This window comes from Nerophis ophidion, linkage group LG02 (genome assembly GCF_033978795.1).
Source record: "Nerophis ophidion isolate RoL-2023_Sa linkage group LG02, RoL_Noph_v1.0, whole genome shotgun sequence".
Lineage (NCBI taxonomy): Eukaryota > Metazoa > Chordata > Actinopteri > Syngnathiformes > Syngnathidae > Nerophis > Nerophis ophidion.
Window position 1 is genome coordinate 42,785,798 of NC_084612.1, and position 26,139 is coordinate 42,811,936.

The window sequence follows — 26,139 nt, forward strand, 5'->3', positions numbered from 1 at the left end:
GTTGATGATAAATATACTGTACATGTACAAATACAAGTATACAACAAAAACAACATTATGACTATTAAACTTTTGGTAGCAACACAGTTTTTGCCGTGGTTTGTGGGTAAAAGAGAGAGTCTGGTGTCTTCTTACCGCAGCAGCTGTGCTTAAGAACTTATTCCAAAGCATGTTTCTTGGTTGTAGCAGAAGCAAGGGGACTCTGGAGAAAAATGTGTTCATGGTCAGCTTAATTTTTACATTTCTACATTTGTGTATTTGACATTTGTTCTTTTATTAAACAGTTATGCTAGCAACACATACAACCCAGCAGCCCCTTGTCCGGGGTAGGAGCTTAAGAGTTGAAACTAGGACATATGTAGTCATTGTGGTGGTTATCTGCATTAACAAAACATATTTTGTACATTTGTCACTTCAAGGCTGCAAATGCTGGAGGCCATTTGTAAGCACTGGGAAGGTCCCATCAGCTTGGCGCTTTACATGTCTGATGCAGAGGCTCAGCAATTCCTACGCTACGCTCAAGCCTCTGAAGTCCTGAAGAACCGCAACAACGTGGGCTACCACATTGTCTATAAGGAGGGCCAGTTCTACCCCGTCAACCTGCTGAGGAATGTGGCCCTTAAAAATGCCAACACACCATACGTTTTCCTGACGGATGTGGACTTTTTGCCAATGTACGGGCTCTATGAGTACCTGAGGTAAGACCACCTACCCTTCAGTCCTCTTGTAGAACTGCACAATGACCAAGGTCTGTACATCGCTTTAGCATTGCAATGCATTTCAAAACGAGTGCACAACTGAAAACTAAGCTACTGCTGTGCATCACATTTTCAGCAGTTGCTCCATCACAGCTGTGATTGCAGCTACAGTACCAAACTCCTAACACTCTTGTACTGTTTGGCAACAATCCCTCTCCTACAGTTGGTGTTTTTAGTTGGCACATGTATTGTTTCCTCTGTGCAGAAAAAGTGTGGTGCAGTTGGACATGACTGGTACAAGGAAAGCTCTGGTGGTTCCAGCTTTTGAGACGTTGCGTTATCGCTTGTCCTTCCCCAAATCCAAAGCCGAGCTGCTTTCCATGCTGGACATGGGGACACTTTATACCTTCAGGTATAATGATATTCCTCATTATCTCTGTTCCACCAATTAATCACACTTATACTGTTTCGAATAATCAATACTGAAATGTGTCTCTCTTTTTGGTTTTGACTGGTCAATTTTTAAGTTCATATGTAGAAAACAGTGTAGTATTTTGTGAAGGTAAAAGAATAGAAGCTTAATGAAATGCTGGATGGAAAATGTGGAGCTATGGGGAGAATGGGAATTTTTGAGATGTGGACAATAGTTTTTACAAAAGCAAATGCAAATTCTTTGATGAAGATTACTTGTATTATTTAATCTAGATCTTTGTTTATTCATGTCTTCCAGCTGCAAAATGTTAAAACAGTTCTAGAAAATAATGGAAAATGGCCCCCTGTGCGCACTTTGGACACCCCTGTCCGAGAGGCTCATGAGATGAATAGAGCAACCTGATAAGTCGTACAAACTAATAGAAATATATTTATGTTTATCCTTATTTATTTATATTTAAGTCTCGAAAAATAGGGAACCAAGCATATTTATTGGGTACCTACTATGCTAAACCAACTTTTCTTTCCTGTTGGTACCTATTTTTGTATATTTGAGATCTGCATATGTCCTGAAAATTTGAAATCAAACCATAGAGGCATAGTAAAGATAAAGTTTGCACAAATGAGAACACATATTCTAAGGCAGGGGTCTCAGACACGCGGCCCGTGGGCCAAATGCGGCCCGCAAGACGTTATTTTGCGGCCCCCACTTTAATATGAAAGTCTAATGTTAGTGCGGCCCGTGAGTTTTATATGAATGGCTCTTTCAACGTTCTGGGTTGCCTACCCCTGCGCTTGTGGAAAAGCGGCAAATGAGTTGAAGGGACAGATATGTTGCCATGGAGACGAGGGTTTTCTTACATGCCTGGCTGCAGTCCCACTGTGACACCTGTCCGTCAGTAATAACAGTCCCCAATAACCTGGACCAATTCAAACCGTTATTTGTAGAGATGTCCGATATTATCGGCTGATAAATGCTTTAAAATGTAATATCGGAAATTATCGGTATTAGTTTCAAAAAGTAAAGTGTATGACTTTTTAAAACGCTGCTGTACGGAGTGGTACACGGACGAAGGGAGAAGTACAGAGCGCCAATAAACCTTACAGGCACTGCCTTTGTGTGCCGGCCCAGTCACATAATATTTACGGCTTTTCACACACACATGTGAATGCTAAGCATACTTGGTCAACAGTCATACAGGTCACACTGAGGGTGGCCGTATAAACAACTTGAACACTGTTACAAATATGCGCCACACTGTGAACCCACACGAAACAAGAATGACAAACACAATTCGGGAGAACATCCGCAGCGTAACACAACATAAACGCGACAGAAACAATACCCAGAACCCCTTGCAGCCTTAACTCTTCAGGTATGCTACAATATTTTCTTTTCTCGCGGCCCAGACTCTGCATCCAGTGGCCCCCAGGTTATTTGAGTTTGAGACCCCTGTTCTAAGGCAATCAGAAAAGTCCAGCTGCGATTCATTCAATGCCCTGAGAATACAATGACCTGATGAATGACATTATTCAAAGGGATATCTTTAATAACAGTGGTACACAACCTTTTTTTTACATTTACGAAGTACTACTTCAGAAAACATTTGGCTCTCCAAGTACCACCATAATAACCAACATTAAATAATAGTATTGTGGTAGGCTTAAGTAGTCATTTAAACAAGGCAGAGGTTTTATTTAGCAAGTATATTGCAACATTGCATAACGTTTTAACAGTAACACTGTGTTTGATTATAGGAAAATAAAACTGATTCTTTTGCGCACCACTAGTTTTAGTCCGCGTACAACTAGTGGTACCCATACCACAGTTTGAGTATCACAGTTTTAGAACAAAAATATTCTCTGTTGTGCAGACTTTAGGGATCGATGTGTATTTGATATAGTTGTTGTATGTACAGGTATCATGTTTGGCCCAAAGGCCATGCTCCTTCCAACTATGCCAAATGGAGAACATCCACCACACCTTACAAGGTGGACTGGGAGCCAGACTTTGAACCTTACGTTGTTGTCAAGAGAGATTGTCCGGAATATGATCAGCGTTTTGTGGGCTTTGGCTGGAACAAAGTTTCCCACATCATCGAGCTGGATGCACAGGTACAGCAAATCCAAAATACATCTGGTATACTCAATCAGCATGAAGATATTTCATATCACTTTACGGCAATGTTTAATTTAATGTTTCGTATCGTTTATCAGGACAGACATTTTTGAAGGGAATTCTGTGAAAAATGGTAAAAAAGAGATTTCTAAATTTAAATACTAATATTTATACAGTTAAGGACGTTCGTGTTGAAGAGATAGCGGTGAGTGACAAATCTGAACGCCAAACAAATCTAAAATGTTTATTCAATATACTGTAATTCTGAATAGTGAAAAATACAGACTTTTTTATATGTTCTATTACACTACAGTTGATGACATAAGCTAGAATGTGGTGTTCTTGTTATATTTTTAGGTGTGACATTTTCAACAAGTTGCAAATTGGAGAAAGTTTCAAACAGCCCCATAAACATTAGTTTACAGTAAATAATATATATATATATATATATATATATATATATATATATATATATATATGTATATATATATATATATATACATATATATATATGTATATATATATATATATATATATACATATATATATATATATATATATATATATATATATATATATATATATATATATATATATATATATATATATATATATCTTCTTCCACTTGTCCGAGGTCGGGTCATGGGGGCAGCAGCCCAAGCAAGGAAGCCCAGACTTCCCTCTCCCCAGCCACTTCGTCCAGCTCTTCCCGGGGGATCCCGAGGCGTTCCCAGGCCAGCCGGGAGACATAGTCTTCCCAACGTGTCTTCCCCGTGGCCTCCTACCGGTTGACCAGATGCCCAAACTACCTCATCTGGCTCCTCTTGATGTGGAGGAGCAGCGGTTTAACTTTGAGTTCCTCCCGGATGGCAGAGCTTTTCACCCTATCTCTAAGGGAGAGCCCCGCCACCCGGCGGGGGAAACTCATTTCGCCCGCTTGTACCCGTGATCTTGTCTTTTCGGTCATAACTCAGAGCTCATGGCTATAGGTGAGGATGGGAGCGTAGATCGACCGGTAAATTAAGAGCTTTGCCTTCCGGCTCAGCTCCTTCTTCACCACAACGGATGGATACAGCGTCCGCATTACTGAAGATGCCGCACCGATCCGCCTGTCGATCTCGCGATCCACTGTTCCCTCACTCGTGAACAAGACTCCACTTGGGTCAGGGTCTTCTCCCCAACCCAGTGATGGCACTCCACCCTTTTCTGGGCGAGAACCAAGGACTCGGACTTGGAGGTGGTGATTCTCATGCCAGTCGCTTCACGCTCGGCTGCGAACCGATCCAGTGAGAGTTGAAGATCTTGGCCAGATGAAGCCATCACGACCACATCATCTGCAAAAAGCAGAGACGTAATCCTGCAGCCACCAAACCGGATCCCCTCAACGCCTTGACTGCGCCTAGAAATTCTGTCCATAAAAGTTATAAACAGAGTCGGTGACAAAGGGCAGCCTTGGTGGAGTCCAACCCTCAATGGAAACGTGTCCGACTTACTGCCGGCAATGCGGACCAAGCTCTGACACTGATCGTACAGGGAGCGGACTGCCACAATCAGACAATCCGATACCCCATACTCTCTGAGCACTCCCCACAGGACTTCCTGAGGGACACGGTCGAATGCCTTCTCCAAGTCCACAAAGCACATGTAGACTGGTTGGGCAAACTCCCATGCACCCTCAAGAACCCTGCCGAGAGTATAGAGCTGATCCACAGTTCCACGACCAGGACAAAAACCAAGCTGTTTTATATATATATATATATATATATATATATATATATATATATATATATATATATATATATATATATATATATATATATATATATATATTTATTTATATATATATATATATATATACATATATATATATATATATATATATATATATATATATATATATATATATATATATATATATAACACTAAATTGGCCCTAGTGTGTGAATATGAGTGTGAATGTTGTCTGTCTATCTGTGTTGGCCCTGCGGTGAAGTGGCGACTTGTCCAGGGTGTACCCCGCCTTCCGCCCGATTGTGGCTGAGATAGGCGCCAGCGCCCCCCGCGACCCCAAAAGGGAATAAGCGGTAGAAAATGGATGGATATATATATATCATTGTAAGTGGAATAACTTGCACAATCGGTGGCTGACTAACCAAGCTGTTATATATATATATATATATATATATATATATATCATTGTAAGTGGGATAAATACTTTTTTGCCCCACTATATATATATATATATATATATATATATACATAGGATAACTTGCACAATCGGTGGCTGACTAAATACTTTTTTGCCCCACTATATATATATATATATATATATATATATATATATATATATATATATATATATATAAAACAGCTCTGTTTTTGTCCTGGTCGTGGAACTGTATATATATATATATATATATATACAGTGGGGCAAAAAAGTATTTAGTCAGCCACCGATTGTGCAAGTTATCCCACTTACAATGATTACAGAAGTCTGTAATTTTCATCATGGGTACACTTCAACTGTGAGAGACACAATGTGAAAAAAAATCCAAGAATTCACATTGTAGGAATTTTAAAGAATTTATTTATAAATTATGGTGGAAAATAAGTATTTGATCAACCATTCAAAGCTCTCACTGATGGAAGGAGGTTTTGGCTCAAAATCTCACGATACATTGCCCCTCTCATTCTTTCCTTAACACGGATCAATCGTCCTGTCCCCTTAGCAGAAAAACAGCCCCAAAGCATAATGTTTCAACCCCCATGCTTCACAGTAGGTATGGTGTTCTTGGGATGCAACTCAGTATTCTTCTTCCTCCAAACACGACAAGTATAGTTCATACCCAAATGGATACATCGATGATACAGCATAGGATTGGGAGAATGTCATGTGGTCAGATGAAACCAAAATATAACTTTTTGGAGAGCAGAGAGCTGCTCCATAGTTCCACGACCAGGACGAAAACCACCTGAATCAGAGGCTCGACCATTCGGCGCACCCTTCCCTCAAACACATGAACAGACCCCTCCAGGAAGGCTGAGGTGTATGATCCCACAATAGTTTTAACACACCCTCGGTTTCCTCTTCTTAAAGAGAGGAACCAGGAGGACCAGCACAAACAGTCATGACCCGTGCCCCCACCTGAAGGCGGAAGAAAGCTACCCTCTTGTCTACCGGGTTAAACTTCAACGTACAGGCAACAAGTATAGCTACCCGAGCCCATCGCCTCTCACTGCTTGCAACACCAGAGTAGAAAAGAGTTCAGCACCTCTTGAGAGAGCAGGTTCCAGAGCCACTGTGCATCAAAGTCAGTCCGACTAGATCCAGCCAGAACTTTTCCACCAGCTTAGGCTCCTTCCCCCCCACTGAGGTGACGTTCCACGTCCCAAGAGCTAGCTTCTGTAGCCAAGGAATGGACCGCCAAGGGCCCTACCTTCCGCTCCCGCCCAGCGTATCATGAATTGATTTATGTGGATCCCGGCATAAAGTTAAAAAACTTTTTCAGGTGTTACCATTTAGTGGTCAATTGGACGGAATATGTACTGGACTGTGCAATCTACTTATAAAAGTATCAATCAATCAATAGAAAGCTTGCAGACGCACCTGACCTCTGTGAGTATAATATATAAGCTACATTACTTTCTAAATTGCTTACTTTTGTTGATGTGTAACTTTTTTTTTTATAACCAATTGGTGCTTCATTCGGTTTGCTAGCAGACACCTTTGCACGAAGACAAAATCATGTTGATAATTATTGATCATAGGTCTGGTTTTACTTGACAAACAAACTTTAAAGTAGTAGTTCTCAAACAAAGTACCATCCATCCATTTTCTACCATTTATTCCCTTCGGGGTTGCGGGGGGCGTTAAAGCCTTTCTCAGCTACAATTGGGCGGAAGGCGGGGTACAGCCTGGACAAGTCGCCACCTCATCACAGGGCCAACACAGATAGACAGACAACATTCATACTCACATTCACACACTAGGGCCAATTTAGTGTTGCCAATCAACCTATCCCCAGGTGCTTGTCTTTGGAGGTGGGAGGAAGCCGGAGTACCCGGAGGGAACCCACGCAGTCACGGGTACCATCTCTGAAAAAACTTGGCTCTCCAAGTACAACCATAATGACCGTCATTAAAATACAGTCGCGTAATAGGCCTCAGTATTCATTAAAACAAGGCAGAGGTTTTTTTTAACAAATATATTTAATAATTTTGGGCACTGTATCATTATACACAGTTTGAACAGTAACGCTGTGTTTCAATATAGCAAAATTTTATCCAACGGTTTATTTGATGTACCACAAGATGAAACCTCCATACCACTATTGGTACCACATTTTAAGAATAGCTGCTTTAAAGACTTGTATGCACTTTGAAGTACGCACTTTTGACCGAAGTTAAAACAAACCTGATGCACTCAGTCATTAATTGAGATGAGATGAGCAAACTAATCTGCCAACTAAAAGAGACAATGCAACCATATTTAATCTATTAGTTTTAGTTTTTGCAGAGCACTTAAAGGCACTTAAAGGTTTCACATATGAAAAAAAACAGGGACAAAAAAAGTTAGTCATTTCCTGATTTATAATTGAACAATTTAATGTGCTTTGGCACGTGACTTTAAGCAATGTATTGTTCTTCTTTTCAGGAGTATGACCTTGTGGTTCTCCCAAATGCTTTCATGATCCACATGCCCCACGCGCCGAGCTTTGACATCTCCAAGTTCCGTTCTAGCACCAGCTACCGCAACTGCCTGAACACCCTCAAGGATGAGTTCCACCAGGACTTGTCCAGGAAATATGGCTCAGGTGCTCTCAAGTACCTTACTGCCCAGAGGAACATCTAACAAGATCCTTTTCAGAAGCAAGAAAGCTGAACATTCAAGGATCTCAGACTGGCAAACATGATGGTAAAGCTTTGCAGCACCTTTCAAACGTTCCTGTGCTCGTTGGTTTTACCTAAATGAGACGAGACAAGATGGAACGTTGCTTCTCCTATGGCACTGATGGAATTTGCGTGTTTAAAACATTGTAATGATTTGTTTTAGCAATCAGGGATGTTTCTAAACATGATCCAGTCCGCACTTCACAGGGGTTAGGTTCATTTCAATCAAAAAGGGAACAACAAAATGGTCGGTCCAAATGTTTCATGCGTTATCACTTTTTACTGTACTACTAGGCTCAATTACAGTAAATACTTATATATATTTGCAGCATAAATATGAACTTATGAGCTGTCGTTTAATTATTTTAAGCATTCGTTTGACCACAATTGAAGGCCAGTTTAATGTTAGATTAGATTGTTTTGTGTATATATATATATATATATATATATATATATATATATATATATATATATATCTATATATATATATGTATATATATATTTATATATGTATATGTATATATTGCGCTCTACCACGGTATCGAACACTATTCTCTGGATACTCCAATCAAGACATATATATATATATATATATATATATATATATATATTAAGGGTGTGGGAAAAAATCGATTCGAATACGAATTGAATCGTTTACGTTGTGCGATTCAGAATTGATTCTCATATTTAAAAAATCTTTTTTTTTTTTTTTTTTTTATCAATTCAACAAACCACTACACAGCAATACCATAACAATGCAATCCAATTCCAAAACCAAACCTGACCCAGCAACACTCAGAACTGCAATAAACAGAGCAATTGAGAGGAGACACAAACACGACACAGAATAAACCAAAAGTAATGAAACAAAAATGAATATTATCAACAACAGTATCAATATTAATTAAAATTTCAGCGTAGCAGTGATTAAAAATCCCTCACTGACATTATCATTAGACATTTATAAAAATAATAAAAAAGAACAATAGTGTCACAGTGGCTTACACTTGCATCGCATCTCATAAGCGACACTGTGTCCAATGTTTTCACAAAGATAAAATAAGTCATATTTTTGGTTTGTTTAATAGTTAAAACAAATTTACATTATTGGAATCAGTTGATAAAACATTGTCCTTTACAATTATAAAAGCTTTTTTTTTTTTAAATATACTACTCTGCTAGCATGTCAGCAGACTGGGGTAGATCCTGCTGAAATCCTATGTATTGAATGAATACAGAATCCTTTTGAATCGGAAAAATATTGTTTTTGAATCGAGAATGGATTCGAATCGAAAAAATCGATATATTATCGAATTGTGACCCCAAGAATCGATAGTGAATCGAATCGTGGGACACCCAAAGATTCACAGCCCTAGTATATATATATATATATATATATATATATATATATATATATATTATGACTGTGTTATTTATTAACGATGTTAGTAACGCCGTTGTAAAATAATATTTGATGGAACATGGCACACTACTTTTGATGTGGTTTTATTTATGTCTACATCAACACAGCGCCGTAAGCGCAGCAAGTTCAATGCAGGAAATATCTTTTAGTAGAGAAAGCAACAAGCAGCACCGCACTAAAATTAACTTGATATTAAATTGGAAGAGGCACCATCACACTGTGACACAACGGACAACAACATGCGCACACGTACACGATGGGAACAATGAACAACAAATCAATGATTGAAGTGACAAACTTGTCATCCATACAACACCCTGTTTGTTGACAAGAAGATATGACAACCATCGAAGCAAATTCAGTCTCTTTATAAACCAGAGGTAACACAATACAGTGAAAATATTCAAAAGAGCTGCGTCAAAGCCGACACACTGCCGCTACTAACGGCCAAAGCTAACAAACACGGCTCCAGCGTTAAAACCCTCGCTGGCGTCACACATCATTTGCCCTTTTAAAAGCACAGACCCACGCACACGGTGCTTAATATGAAACGTTTAGTAACTGTAAATGCCAAATGTTTTTTTTAAGTAAGGAAAATTTAAATTAATTACATTTATTTAAGAGTAATTCTGTTCGTAATTGAATTACTTTTCTAACTTGTTTATTGTTTAAGTACTTTTTAGAACACTGTGTATATATATATATATATATATATATATATATATATATATATATATATATATATATATATATATATACACACACACATATTTTTAGAGACTTAGATTTCCTTTTATTTTTATTCAAATATAACTTTACAGTACAGATAAGAACGACATTTTGTTGCATTAGCTCATGGTAGTGCAGGATAAAAAAGCAATAGGTGCAGATATAAATATATAGATTACTGGACAGATAAATACATTGCACTTTTTCATATGCATCCACGTTTATGGATGTACATTATATTGTCTTTATATTCCAGCGAGTTAATACATTTTTGGGGGGAATTGAGCGGATAATTAAGTTGCGTTCAAGAGTCTTACAGCCTCAGGGAAGACGCTGTTACAGAACCTGGAGGTTCTACTACGGAGGCTGCGGAACCTTTTTCCTTGTCCAGCAGTGAAAACAGTCCTTTGTGGGGGTGGGAGGAGTCTCTGCAGATTTTCTGAACCCTGGTCAGGCAGCGGCTTTTTGCGATCTCCTGGATAGAATGAAGAGGAGCCCTGAAGATCTTTTCTGCCGTCCTCAGCACTCTCTGCAGACTTCCAGTCTGAGGCACTGAAGGCTCCAGTACAGACAGAGATGCAGTTGGTCAGTAGGCTCTCCATATGGCCACTGTAGAATGTGGTGAGAACGGGGGGAGGGAGCTGTGCTCTTTTCATCCGATGCAAAAAGTGCATGCGCTGCTGAGCTCTTTTTACAAAAGCTCCGATGTGTGGGGATCAGGTCATATCGTCAATTATCTGCACCCCCAGGAACTTGGTGCTGCTTACCATCTACACCGCTGTGCTGTGGATGAAGAATGGAGTGTGGTTGGACTGGTGCTTCTTGAAGCCGACGATGATCTCTTTGGTCTTGTAGACGGTCAGACCCAGGTTGTTGGTTCTGCACCAGTCAACCAGATGTTTCACCTCCTCCCTGTAGTCCATATCGTTGTTGTCACGGATGAGGCCCACAACTGTTGTGTCAGCTGCATACTTCACAATGTGGTTAGTAATGGACCTGGCGCAGAAGTCATGGGTCATCAATGTGAACAGCAGCGGACTCAGGACTCAGCCCTGGGGGGGGCTGGTGCTCAGGGAGATGGCACTGGAGGTTTTGTCCCCCACTCTCACAGACTACCACACGGACACGAGATTTACAAAAACAAACAAAGATATAGAAAAATATGTTGGGGAAACTGCGGAGAAAATGTATTACCTAAAATGTTACTAGAAAAGTGCAGACCCCACTACCCACCAACAAATCGGCTGCTAGCTGCGCATCCAAACGAAGAACAGAGTTTCAACTTAGTCCAAAACTTGTCAATGTCAGGCTTGGCCGTTGATTTTTCTTGGATGGACCTACAAAACTGACAATACCTTGTATATGAAAAACAAAAAATATCAGCAATCAAATACTAAGCAAAGTAATGCAATGAGAGGTAATAACACTGTATCAAAAGAACAAATACTATGGCTTTCATGATAGCAAAAAAACTAAAGTAAAAAGTAACAACCTAAACCTTACAGTAACAGAGAGCAAAACATTAACACAACATCCACAAATTAGAAACAAGACATAATATAAAAGCTAGCAAACAAGGAATTGGTGGCACACAGTACAGATTTTAGGTTAACAATAATCTGTTTTATTCCTGGTGTGGATGGGCACTGGGTTTATGAATGAGTTTTTTGCTGATTGCATTCCCCTGCCTGGTTGCTCCGCCCCCTGTCACCATACCAAGTTGCCTGCGAACAGTAGAGGACTGGAAACGCCTGACAGGAAACAGGAAATGATCAAAAACTGATCAGTTTTTTGTAATGCAGACCAAAAATGTACTGTCCCCTTCAAAATAAATCAACACACAGCCATGATTGTCTAACTTAATCCTCGTGGATATGGAATTAATCACCTGTTACTGGAATTCTATTGTATTCCTCTGTCATGACATCACTGCTGAAACTGACGCACATTGCACACCTTATGCACCTCCACCTATCCTTCTTCTCCTTGTGGATGTCACACAGGTGTTTATTTGAGTGCGGATGTTTGTCTTCATCTTCCTCAGCACTTGATCCTCTTGAAATTGTGTTTGGATTCCTTACCAACATCACTACATGTTGGAATACATTTTGGCACTAATTGAACCGCTGCTCCGTAGCGCCAGCAGCACTCATGCAGCTTCAGACCTTGAGGCAATTACCTAACCAAAAGAGCAGAATAAGACGCTAGTTTACACAATGTTGCTTGTTGTTCTACCTCATTAAACCTGCAAAGAAAAAGGGAGAGGTTCATGATCTGCTTCACGACGTCACAGTGCATGTTAAAATGTATCGTCCCTCAAAGCACCGCAGCTTTTCCAGTGCTGACAGCACTCATGCAGCCCCATCCTGTGACGATACCACCACCATGCTAGACTATTGGCAATTACTCACAAATATTTCCACAATCATGGCTGTGTGTTGACTCATGTTACTGCTGTGAAAGCTGTACACCGTAAAATATATTCTACTCTACGGTAAATATGAGGGCTGTTTCAATTTTTGTGCCACTACTTCCTTCTGTGCTACTACTAAACTATTACTCTTACTCCAGCTTTTTGTGATCAGGGTAATTTTGCATGAATCAGTCAAGTCAGAAGTAGAATTTTTTTAGAGGTTCTTACAATAGAAGTTTTTCGTGGATGCTGTTACACCAGCTGGAGAGCAGTTGACATCTTCGATTGTATGTACAGCTGGAGTGTCCAGACTTATTACACATGGAGTCGCATAAATAAAAATTGAAGGATGGGAGGCACTTCGATACATTTTTTAGATTAAAGAAGCTAAACGCAATCTTCAGTAAATCAGTACATCAGAATCAGCTTTTTTGGCCTAGTTTTTTTAAAGTGCCAGTAGAGTGGAAAAACAAGTTGGCTATCATCTTACATATCTGATATATGACACTGGAATACTTACAAAATTTGCCAGTAAATAGATATGATGAAAGTAGTATCAATCTCACAGATTCCCAATTTGAGAGATAATGAGTGACCCAGACACGTCATTGCGTGACAAAGAGTTAGGAACCACAGATCTCTTCCCCACCAACACCATTGCAAATCATGCAGAATTTGTGGGAGCCAAATTACTTTGGGGAAAATTATGATCAGAAACTAATATTGTAGATCCTGAATGTGAAGAGCTACACGTTTGAGAAGCTCTGCTAAACAAACCCAGCTATAATGATGCAGTATTGATAAGTGCTAAACAAGAAATACAAACTACAAACATAATAAATTGATAGCTTCCTCTCCAATGTCTGCTCTTACTGCGATGGCGACTGATAGGGGGTCCATATTTTCCCTTTTATTTGAAGAAATACTATTGATGCACAAGAAAGAGTTAGAAGGAAAAGTCTCCCTGCTGACACCGGCTTTGGTTGTGTGTGTTTGTCTCCATCTCCGTGTATGAATTGAATGTCACAGATGAACAACTTCTAAATTTATGGCTAAATCCTCCTGAAATCTAAATGAGAGTCATAATTTATAATCTATAATTTGGGGCGGCATGGCGTAGTAGGTAGAGCGGCCGTGCCAGAAACCTGAGGGTTGCAGGTTCACTTCCCACCTATTGACATCCAAATCGCTGCCGTTGTGTCCTTGGGCAGGACACTTCCCCCTTGCCCCCGGTGCCGCTCACACTGGTGAATGAATGATGAATGAATGATTGGGGGTGGTCGGAGGGGCCGTAGGCACAAACTGGCAGCCACGCGTCCGTCAGTCTACCCCAGGGCAGCTGTGGCTACAGATGTAGCTTACCACCACCAGGTGTGAATGAATGATGGGTTCCCACTTCTCTGTGAGCGCTTTGAGTATTATTATTATTATTTAGAATAACTTTGACAATGATGATTCGGGAGCAGCAGGACATCGCTGCCAACTCACAGTAAAGCAGCTAATTAGCTGTGTGCTATGAATCCAAAAAGTGCTTTTAATAACAACATCGCTAATATTTCGTTTTATTTTCAAGTCACGATATGTAAATAAAGTATTGTTGGCAGGTTTTGGATGGTTATTTAGAGGGTTTTGTGGGCAGAAATGAGAGTTCATATGACAGACTATTTATTTATTTATGACTTAGAATGCATAAAAAAAGAAAAAACTGTTCATGTCTTATATAGGAACTGTTAATGATAGATAGCACATCTCTCTCTCTCTAATGTTTCTATATTTCCAGTATGACTGATCTGATGATATGGACAGAGCGCAGAAGCGTTACTCCAGTGACGTCAATCCACGGAAATTACTGAAGACATTCAGAGCAAAATTTTCAAAATGGTTGACTGAATTTGTGGCATTTTGTGATATTTAGACAGTGTTTTTACATACTTTGTGGCTTGTGAATACAATTGGATATGGTTTAATGAATACAATGAAATATAATTAAGCATATGAAGTCAACTAATTTTTCCACTCTACTGGTACTTTAACACACAAGGATAATGACTTGGTAGACTGTGCTCTCTTTGTTCAATGCAAAAAACAAAGGAAAGGGCATCAAGTATCTGAACAAAACATCAGAGATTTATGTCATAGCTGGTAAAGGTAATGAGTGTATAATTGTTTACGATGGGTATAATATAAATCCTTAATAATCTATTACTTTTGTTTCTGGGCCAATTTACCGAATTGGTGCCATTTGCCTGTTTAACTTAAGTTTCTCGCTTTTTACATTTCTAAATCTGATAAAACATGCATTGAACTACTCAAAAGGTATAAGGTTTCATTACAGACAACTTTATTTCATTTTTTACAGGACTTCAATGTTCGAGTTACAGGACTGAAAGTAATAGAAATTAGTTTTTCGTAGGGATTAATAAAATGCGCCTCAGTGACTGTGTGGCACACTCATTGGCTGTATTGACACTGCCATGACACTGTGTTGGTGTTTCATAATGGTGCCATCTCCTTCAATAATACAAATCACTCTATTAGACCTGTAAAGGAAATAAAGAGCAAATATAAATTTATTTATATTTTTAGCAAATAGCTGTGCAGAAATATGAAACGCGCAACTCTAGTACAATTGTATAGAACTAAAAAATTCCCGCATACATTTTGATGGGCCTGCTATCTAGGCACATGACATCAACGCTAAGAGCTTGTTGACACATGATGCAACAATAAAGTATTTTGAAAATAAATAGGTCAAAAAGTCACAGTCTGAATATGATAGAATATATTCAAAACAATAATGAGTGAACTTAGTACTGTTCTTTCTATGCCCGTGACCATTTGACTTGTGAAATAGTGCACATTTTTCAGAGATGACAATGTGTTAAGAGAAAAAGAGCCCTTGGACAAATACAATATTTAAAGCAAACAAGTAAAACTGTATTAAGTACTAGGAAAAACTTGTAAATATGAAATTCTCAAGGATTTAAAAATGAATGTTTTCAATGGTAAAATTAAATTTTCTGAGGCAAAGTCAGTCAACTAATGCTATTTCCTTAGGGTCCAAGGTCAATTCAATGCCTTGAAAAGTCATGACCTGGATAAACGACAATACTGTATTGCATGGCATGTACACACCCCTTCTGTGATTGTTCTTTTGTTAGGTGAAATGTCAAACATGTTCATAATTATGTTATGTTTCTCTGCTAGAATATTGCACTGTAAGTAAGGCCCTGCACACACTAAATCATTTTTTTTCTTTATCGGATACAATGTACAATAATTATTACTTCACTGATTACTCCAACTGGTTCGTTGGCAACATAAGGCGTGGAATAACTAACACAATAGATTTGACATTTTAGGTTCATTCCTGAGAGTTAAAATAAGCAATACATTCATCTGAAAGCAAAGCCAAACGCAACAATAATCAACTCAACAATTCAATTGGTTGAAATCTATCTGTCACAACTCAATTAACACTATCACCATTTGGGAAAGCAATACTAGACAATTTGGTCACCATATGTATACATAATACACACAAAGAGACATCTTTTTAACTGTAACACCTGAACATCTTTTTGTGGTAATTTTTAGATTATGGGTCCATGTTTATTAATCTACAATGTTTTTTAAAGAGTTCTACTGAAAAAAACAAGGAAGTGTGATTTGGATCGTTGTACGGTCCTGGACCTGCAAGTAGACAGGTTCAGTTTCAAACTTCCTCCTTCCTATCTCTTTTATGATTTTTTATTCCCGGCATTAATTTAATAGAAGAGCAAGAGAACCAATCCAGGTCAAGAGAGATGCAGTGGGGGCCTAACCACCAAAGTATGTACGTGTACTAATGATAAGTCCTGATCCCACACTGCTGCCATCAATGCCAAACATCAACTTGTCGTTGATTGTGGTAAAAGCGATAGTGCCTTTGCTGTATTGTGACTGGATATTGATTGTAACGACAGAGCCTGATATCAGGCGCTATATTTATTATTGTTGAAGCAAATCAATGTTATTTTTCTAAGTGCTTGAAATAAATGTGCTCATTTGTAAGTATGGCATGTGCATGCGTTACTGTGCAGTAATCGACCAAACACAAAACTTGATCGGTTCATGTTTCAGCAGCTTGCCCATCAATCCTTTTTCTTAGGCTTAGTTGGTCTGGGTCGCAGGTGCAGCAGTCACAGTTGAGAAGCCCAGACTTCCGTGTCTGCAGTCCCACCGAAGGCGCACCGGAGCATTCCCAGCCCAGCTGCTAGACCTTATCTCTCCAACTTGTCGCAGGTGTAACCAGGGGCCTTCACCCAGTTGGACATGTCCGAACATTTGAAGAACAGTAGATGCCTGAGCCCCATGTAGCAGCAATCCTGCTCTTTTGGGGTGGTATAGCTCGGTTGGTAGAGCGGCCGTGCCAGAAACTTGAGGATTGCAGGTTCAATTCCCGCTTCTAGTCACTGCCGATGTGTCCTTGGGCAAGACACTTTACCCACCTGCTCCCAGTTCCACCCACACTGGTTTAAATGTAACTTAGATATTGGGTTTCACTATGTAAATCACTTTGAGTCACTAGAGAAAAAGCGATATATAAATATAATTCACTTCACTTCACTTCACTTTCTGTCACAAAGCTTGTGTCGTGTCTCTGGCCTTGTCCGCTTCTCCCAGGCTCAAGGACGGCGTAGGTGTGTGAAGGATCAAGGAGGACGCCGGTGATGATCAAACAAGCAAGCAACACAACATGTTCTGCAGTATATACAGTACCTATGGGGAGAATCTAGCCAAAAGATACTTTTCCTACTCAGGGTATCAAGACATTCAGTTTTTATTGACTGATATAATGTTATCTAAGTTCATTAAGTTCATGGCACCATGGTAGGTTTTATGTGTACATTTACAATCTCCTCACATACCATGGACGGGTTTACTAAACCTTTCTCCATTGACTAAAAGGGTTAAGGTATGGGTTTGCATTCCTGTGTGTATCACTTTGTGGCTGCACTTTATTACCAGCCCACAATATTGGACCACTGTTTAACAGAACCAGCTACTTGCTTGCTCCCGGGAATGTAGCCTTATATGGAACACATATTACTTTATATTACAATAGACACTACACTCGTGACCCTCGTTAAATAGAGAGCTTTGTTTTCTGGCGTAGCGCTCTCTTCATTACGACAGTCCGATACAGTGACCACATCACTGCAGATGCCGATTCGCCTGTTGATCTCATGCTCCAGCCTTCCCTGACTTATGAACAATATCCCATTATACTTGAACTCCTGGATCTTAGGCAATAACTCACTCCCAAATGAAAGTGGGCCATCTACCCTTTATGTCTGAAAACCACACATTTAGATGCGCCGATTACAGCATAATTCGCAAACCAGACACTCTCAATGTCAGCTTGACTGTAGAAAGGTTTTTTTTGCTGACTGCAGTGTATTGCAAAGGAAGTATTCCATGAATACATATCTTTTGTCAGTGGTACAGGTGGCATGGCATGGGTCTTTGATACCTGCTATGCCACCTAAGCTGTAGTTGAGTGTGTGGGACATGGACACTGTTTCATGGCTTTGCAGAAGGAAGACAAAAAGATACAAACTCCACATTGCTGATGCTGGAAATCATGTGGTGCAGTATTCCGCATACCTCTTGGTGTATTTGCTCTGGTGGTTTTACAGAATGAAAGCAGGTAAAATTATTCGGCTGATTTGCTGATGTCAATGTTGAGGCAGGCTAAGGTTTTGTTTGTCTTATTGTTCATTAAACATCCATGAAACTACCACTGATAGGACAAACTAATTTTTTTTTTTTGCAGCTCACTGCCTGATTGTGTTCCTATTATTACAAGACTGCATGGGAGAACCACATGGACCAGATGCACTCATACCTGCTTTACTCATCTTGGTGGTCGAGGACGAGATAAATCACTACCTTGTGTCGGAAAAATATTTTCAAGCGGTTTGTACTGTCATCAGTAGAGCTTGCTTCTGCCAGTAAAATGCATTCTTGCTAATTTCAGGCGTTTGAAACAACAATCAGATGTACATTAAAAAATATATATACATACGTATATGGAATGTTTGGCAGCTCTTTTGTCACTCTTGGTGGATTTTGAGTTTAAAGAACATGCTCAAAAAACTTCCAGACTACGGCTGGCAATTTTTGTATCCTGAGATTTTCTTTTTTTATAATCAGCAACATATTTAAAAATTCAAATAACATCATAAACAGACGTAAGGGAGCGACATATGTTTCCGAAGAGGAAAGTCTAAATCAATGCTGCGAACTGCGGGCCATTTGCAATACTCAGCTTGTTTTTTATTGGTGCTTTCTACAAATACAATTACACAAAAAAATTAACAAAAATGGGGCAAAATGACTGAATGTTGATACAGGAGGTCCTAGGGTTACATACTAGTTCTTTTTGTATGACTGAAAGGTTAGTTGAAAATTATATAAAGTTAAAATTTAGGGTGTACCTATACTTGAAATACACATGGACAGGACACACCTCAGCCATCACCCATCCCAAGAGTGACCACAGTTCAAATTGCTGTAAAACACACCTAAATTATCCACTATCAATCAATCAATCAATGTTTATTTATATAGCCCCAAATCACAAATGTCTCAAAGGACTGCACAAATCATTACGACTACAACATCCTCGGAAGAACCCACAAAAGGGCAATGAAAACTCACACCCAGTGGGCAGAGAGAATTCACATCCAGTGGGACGCCAGTGACAATGCTGACTATGAGAAACCTTGGAGAGGACCTCAGATGTGGGCAACCCCCCCTCTCTAGGGGACCGAAAGCAATGGATGTCGAGCGGGTCTAACATGATACTGTGAAAGTTCAATCCATAGTGGCTCCAACACAGCCGCGAGAGTTCAGTTCAAGCGGATCCAAGACAGCAGCGAGAGTCCCGTCCACAGGAAACCATCTCAAGCGGATCAGCAGCGTAGAGATGTCCCCAACCGATACAGGCGAGCGGTCCATCCTGGGTCCCGACGAGCGGTCCATCCTGGGTCTCGACTCTGGACAGCCAGTACTTCATCCATGGTCATCGGACCGGACCCCCTCCACAAGGGAGGGGGGGACATAGGAGAAAGAAAAGAAGCGGCAGATCAACTGGTCTAAAAAGGAGGTCTATTTAAAGGCTAGAGTATACAGATGAGTTTTAAGGTGAGACTTAAATGCTTCTACTTAGGTAGCATCTCGAACTGTTACCGGGAGGGCATTCCAGAGTACTGGAGCCCGAACGGAAAACGCTCTATAGCCCGCAGACTTTTTTTGGGCTCTAGGAATCACTAATAAGCCGGAGTCTTTTGAACGCAGATTTCTTGCCGGGACATACGGTACAATACAATCGGCAAGATAGGCTGGAGCTAGACCGTGTAGTATTTTATACGTAAGTAGTAAAACCTTAAAGTCACATCTTAAGTGCACAGGAAGCCAGTGCAGGTGAGCCAGTACAGGCGTAATATGATCAAACTTTCTTGTTCTTGTCAAAAGTCTAGCAGCCGCATTTTGTACCAGCTGTAATCTTTTAATGCTAGACATGGGGAGACCCGAAAATAATACGTTACAGTAATCGAGACGAGACGTAACAAACGCATGGATAATGATCTCGGCGTCTTTAGTGGACAAAATGGAGCGAATTTTAGCGATATTACGGAGATGAAAGAAGGCCGTTTTAGTAACGCTTTTAATGTGTGACTCAAAGGAGAGAGTTGGGTCGAAGATAATACCCAGATTTTTTACAGAGTCACCTTGTTTTATTATTTGGTTGTCAAATGTTAAAGTTGTATTATTAAATAGAGGTCGGTGTCTAGCAGGACCGATAATCAGCATTTCCGTTTTTTTGGCATTAAGTTGCAAAAAGTTAGCGGACATCCATTGTTTAATTTCATTAAGACACGCTTCCAACTGACTACAGTCCGGCGTGTTGGTCAGCTTTAGGGGCATGTAGAGTTGGGTGTCATCAGCATAACAGTGAAAGTTTTACCGTATTTGCGTATGACGTCACCCAACGGCAGCATGTAGATGCTGAAGAGTACAGGGCCAAGGACCGAACCCTGGGGAACTCCACACGTTACCTTAACATAGTCCGAGGTCACACTGTTATGGGAGACGCACTGCATCCTATCAGTAAGATAAGAGTTAAACCATGACAGGGCTGAGTCTGACATACCAATTCGTGTTTTGATACGCTCTAATAAAATATAATGATCGACGGTATCGAAAGCAGCGCTAAGATCGAGGAGCAGCAACATAGATGACGCATCAGAGTCCATTGTTAGCAATAGATCATTAGTCAATTTTGCGAGGGCTGTCTCAGTCGAGTGATTTGCCCTGAAACCGGTTTGAAAGGTTTCACATAGATTGTTAAACGCTAAGTGTTCATTTAGCTGCTCTGCAACAATTTTTTTTGATAAAATTATTTTGCCTTGTTCCAAACAAGCCATTTGAAATGTACCAATGAATGTGACATAGGTTGCTATTGTAAAGTCAGCAAGTATCCGTAGAGAAGAATTTCCCCAAATTCCCTATATTTAATCGTGGATTTTGTTCCTATAATTTATCGCAATGGTGGATACAAAGTCCCGTAACAGTACATACATTATATGATACGTAATGATACGTTAGCATGTAGTGTCCTCCTAACCATTGATTTTAGTTTCAAGTACAGGACACTGGCACAAGTTACAGAATTGGAGTTTCAACACACATTGTTTGTTAGCACTTTTTATTACGTTTGAACTGTATTGTTTGTCTCCACTGCACTCTATAACTATTACTAGATAACTCATCTACAGCTGGAGACTGGACACTATTCTAGAGCATCCGCAGGATCTTATAAAAGTATTAAAAAACCTTAAATCCAACAATTTGAATTTAGTGTTATGTACGTGGGGACTGGAAGGAGACGACACCACGAAAGACTTAAGGTTACCAGGTTTATTGTAACCCTTGATGATTGTGTGGGATGTGTATGCTACTGTAAGTGTTGGTTGCAGGATTAAGTGTAAAGTTAACCATGTAAATCAGGGGTCTCAACCTCAATTTACAGAAACCGGGTGAAGCTGGGCCGCAAGAAAAGATTTCTTAAAAAATCCAACATGCACTTTTTAAATAATTCACCTTCTATATAGCTTTGCTAGGGCGGGAAAGTCAACCCTCACGATTTTTCCGGGAGACTCCTGAATTTCAATGCACCTCCCAAAAATCAACCATTTTCCCAAATTTGGCCCAATTTTCACCTGGCCGACATTATTAAGGGCTGCCGTGACTGCACTGCCTTTAACGACCAACAGTGGTTCTTAACTGATTTCAATTTAGTGTTGGTTCTCAAACTTTTTTCAGTGATGTACCCCCTGTGAAATTTTTTTAATTCAAGTACTCCCTAATCAAAGCAAAGAATTTTTGCTTGGAAAAAAAAGAGATAAAGAAGTAAAATACAGCACTATGTCATTTTCTAATTTATTAAATTGTATAACAGTGCAAAATATTGCTCATTTGTAGTGGTATTTCCTTAACTATTTTGAAAAAAAGATATAAAAATAACTAAAAAACTTGTTGAAAAATAAACTAGTAATTCAATTATAAATAAAGATTTCTACACATAGAAGTAATCATCAACTTAAAGTGCCCTCTTTGGTAATTGTAATAGAGATCCATCTGGATTCATCAACTTAATTCTAAACATTTCTTCACAAAAAAAGAAATCTTTAACATCAATATTTATGGAACATGTCCACAAAAAATCTTACTGTCAACACTGAATATTGCATTGTTGCATTCCTTTTAACAGTTTATGAAGTTATATTCCTATTTTGTTAAAAAGTTATCAATAAAAATATTTATTAAGTATTTATATATGACTGCTAATTCTGAGAATATTTTTGATACATTTCACTTTAACCTTGGCTTACCTTCACGTACCATCAATAAGAGGACTACTGCTCTACAACTGGTCATTGCGCACGCTTTTACATCACACAACCAAAGTGACAGCTGTAGATCATGTTGTGCGAGACATGTGCAGAACAAAGTTGGTGTCTGCAAGACGTACTTATTCAGCAGCCACACAGGTCACACTGAGGGTGGCCGTATAAACAACTTTAACACTGTTACAAATATGCTCCACACTTGGAACCCACACCAAACAAGAATGACAAACACATTTTGGGAGAACATCCGCACCCTAACCCAACTTAAACACAAGAGAGCAAATACCCAAAACACCTTGCAGCCCTAACCCGGGCTACAATATACACCACCTCAACCGACGCAAGTAGGGAGGGTGGGGGTGTGGGGGGTTGGTGGTAGCGGGGATGTGTATATTGTAGCCCAGAAGAGTTAGGGCTGCATGGGATTCTGGGTATTTGTTCTGTTTATGTTGTATTACGTTGCGGATGTTCTCCTGAAATGTGTTTGTCATTCTTGTTTGGTGTGTGTTCACAGTCTGGCACATATTTGTAACAGTGTTAAAAGTTTTTTTTTCACGGCCACTCTCAGTGTGACCTGTGTAGCTGTTGATCAATTATGTCTTGCAATATCACACGTGGGTACTGCACAGCCTGATGCAACATATAAATGGGCTTGCACGCTCTCTGTACAGGATGTAGAGGGCGCTTAAAGCAGTGCTATTATGGCACCCCATGAGTATTGTTGATTGGGCAAAAATCGGCAGGGTTTTCTAGAGAATGGATGCCTTGAAATTAAGGGGACTCTCGGCAAAATTGGGAACGTTTGGCAAGTATGACGCTGTCAAGCTCCGTTCATATTAAACTCGCGGGCTGCACTTACTTTAAATTGTCATATCAAAGTGCGGGCCGCAAAAAAACGTCCCGCGGGCCAATTACAGCCCGCGGGCTACATGTTTGAAACCGATGATGTAAATGAAACAAGAGGATGTTGTACATGCGTGTTGAATAAAACCTTCCTAAGGTAAAGGAGGGATAGGCACAAGGAAGATCCGGGGACAGGCAGTAGGTCGAAGGCAGGCGGCAAGCAAACAAGATCCGAGTCCAGGCGAGTGATCGAGGATCAAGGGAGGCAACGGCAAGGAGGACAGGGGACAAGTCAACGGGGCAACAGGCACAAGACAAAAGGAGACGAGGACAACGAGAGGGAAGCCAGAGACGTATATGCTTACTACAAGAGTTAACGACGTTCCGGCGCGGATTCCAAGGAGTGACTGGTTCTTAAGCTGTCTTCCTGTATGCTGCCAGGTGCGATGATTGCTGACAGTCGACAGCTGCGGCGAAGCGTGGGCGTGAGGCACTTGCGGGGGGGTGTCCTGGCATCCTGCCAGACAGAGTGTGGGATCTTGCTGTAGGAGAATCTCGGGTTTGAATCCGCGTCATCACATTTAGGGCCTAAAATGTCTAAAATTCTCCTAAAATCTTATGAGCGGTCTTTCATACGATTTTAAAAAGGTCTTATAAATCTATTTACGTTACTTTTATTTAAAATATGCATAAACTTCAGTCCTGCTTTTAAATATTTTAATTTTTGAGGATGTGATAAAATAACTACAAAACAAAAGTCCATCCATCCATCCATTTCTACCGCTTATTCCCTTTGGGGGCACAGGAGGAGCTAGTGCCTATCTCAGCTACAATCGGGCGGAAGGCCGGGTACACCCTGGACAAGTCGCGACCTCATCGCAGCAAAACAAAAGTAAACCTTTAATTATTTGCATAAGATGGGCAAGTGCAAGTTCAAAGATTCTGGCTCCAGATTGATCAATTTAAGGCATGGTTGAAGCCGGTGGATGCAAACACAAAAGGTGTTTAGGACTCGGATGTGGAGACATGTTGGAGAGAAGTATTTGTAAAGATTGCAGTGAATACGCACGGAACGTTAAAGTCAAAAACTCGGAAAAAGTCAGTGTCAAAAAAATCTGAAACGCCACAAACACTTGCACAACTATACAAGGATCAACTTAACCCCCCCCCAAAGGAATGTTATGTAGTTAAAGTGCCGCCAATTGCCGAACAAAAAAATAAATAAATAGAAAAAATTATTTTTAATTTAATAATCCATATGCTGCTATGTATTCTTTCACTATAGTTGCCAGTCCTGTAGGCAATTGTCAAAACTATAAGCTATAAAAAACGGCATCCAAACGAATGGCTCAGAACTCTGAGTCGGTTCTCATCGCGCAATTAATAAAGCCATTTAAAAGACTCGATTCGTTTGGGAACGTCACAGCTTTAATTGAAATATTGTTCTCCTTCTTGAAATAACTGTGCATCCACCTCCTGCACAGGTTTGTAACTAAACAAAAACATGTTAAAAATGCGACAAACAACACAAGAAAAAAGAAGTGTCTAATAAAATCTAACTCATCTGCCGAACAAGTAAAGTAAAGTTTGCTTTTTCGTCCCTCTTAGTCTTAGTCACACAGTCTGCTTTGTTTAAAAACTCCCGTTTTGCTTTGCATAAAAGTCTTGTCTTCCCTGAGCTGCTGTGGCTCATTTCCTTGGCTTATTGTAATGAGAAGTACCTAGCCTGACCTAACCAAAACCTTTTAGAAAAAATTGGAATTATTTGTAATTGTTCAAATGGTTAAAGACGTAAGGTAGACACAGGCCGCGGTTTGCCAATGCTTTATGTAAGCCATTTAGTGTGTGGAATAAACTCTGGGAAGAGACATGCACTACAATGTTCTCTTTTCCGTTTTCTTCCTTCAGGCTCATCACCTTCACTCCCACATTGTTGTTCCTGAACTAGTAATGATATCATTATAAATACATGCACTTAATGCAGTCTCTAGCCTTGTGACCTTTCCATGGCGACAGCGGAGTGGGCTGCGTTCAGTGGTGGGTGCTGCTCGATATTGCAAGCTTGTTGAACTCACAATCTTGTTTGTGTTCGTGAATTAATTCTACTTTTTTTGGAGGGTGTGGACAAGCTGACTGCTGTGTTAGGTTAGTAGGCTTCAGTCATATTTATGCACAATAAAACAAATTAACAGAAGAATAGCAAATTAAATGTTTTTTTTTTTGTTTTAGAAAATGCTGAAATGGAAACTCATGCAGTTAATTTAAGAAGCCTAACTCCATCCATCCATTTTCTACCGCTTGTCCCTTTTTTTGGGTCGCGGGGGGTCGCAGGAGCCTATCTTAGCTGCATTCTGGCGGTAGGCAGAGTACACCCTGGACAAGTCGCCACCTCATTGCAGGGCCAACACAGATCGACAGACAACATTCACACTCACATTCACACACTAGGGCCAATTTAGTGTTGCCAATCAACCTATCCCCAGGTGCATGTCTTTGGAGGTGAGAGGAAGCCAGAGTACCCGATGGGAACCCACGCAGTCACGGGGAGAACATGCAAACTCCACATAGAAAGATTTTGAGACCGGGATTGAACCCAGGACTACTCAGGACCTTCATATTGTGAGGCAGATGCA

The 26,139-nt window shown here is 40.0% G+C and overlaps 1 protein-coding gene across 5 annotated transcripts in view; it reads left to right on the forward strand.

Annotated features, from left to right (window-relative positions):
- Positions 1-18,770, forward strand: part of large2 (LARGE xylosyl- and glucuronyltransferase 2) — a 144,046-nt gene extending 125,276 nt beyond the window's left edge. For 4 of the 5 annotated variants that reach the window (XM_061884104.1, XM_061884090.1, XM_061884113.1 and 1 more), the window contains 4 exons: positions 420-698; positions 964-1,110; positions 3,050-3,245; positions 7,904-8,474. In XM_061884104.1, the coding sequence (XP_061740088.1) occupies positions 420-698; positions 964-1,110; positions 3,050-3,245; positions 7,904-8,101 (820 nt within the window). In that variant the 3' untranslated portion in view covers positions 8,102-8,474. Of the gene's footprint in view, positions 1-419; positions 699-963; positions 1,111-3,049; positions 3,246-7,903; positions 8,475-18,522 lie in introns of those variants that run through there. The other variant, XR_009803781.1, reaches the window with a different exon arrangement.
- Positions 18,771-26,139: the final 7,369 nt, after the last annotated feature.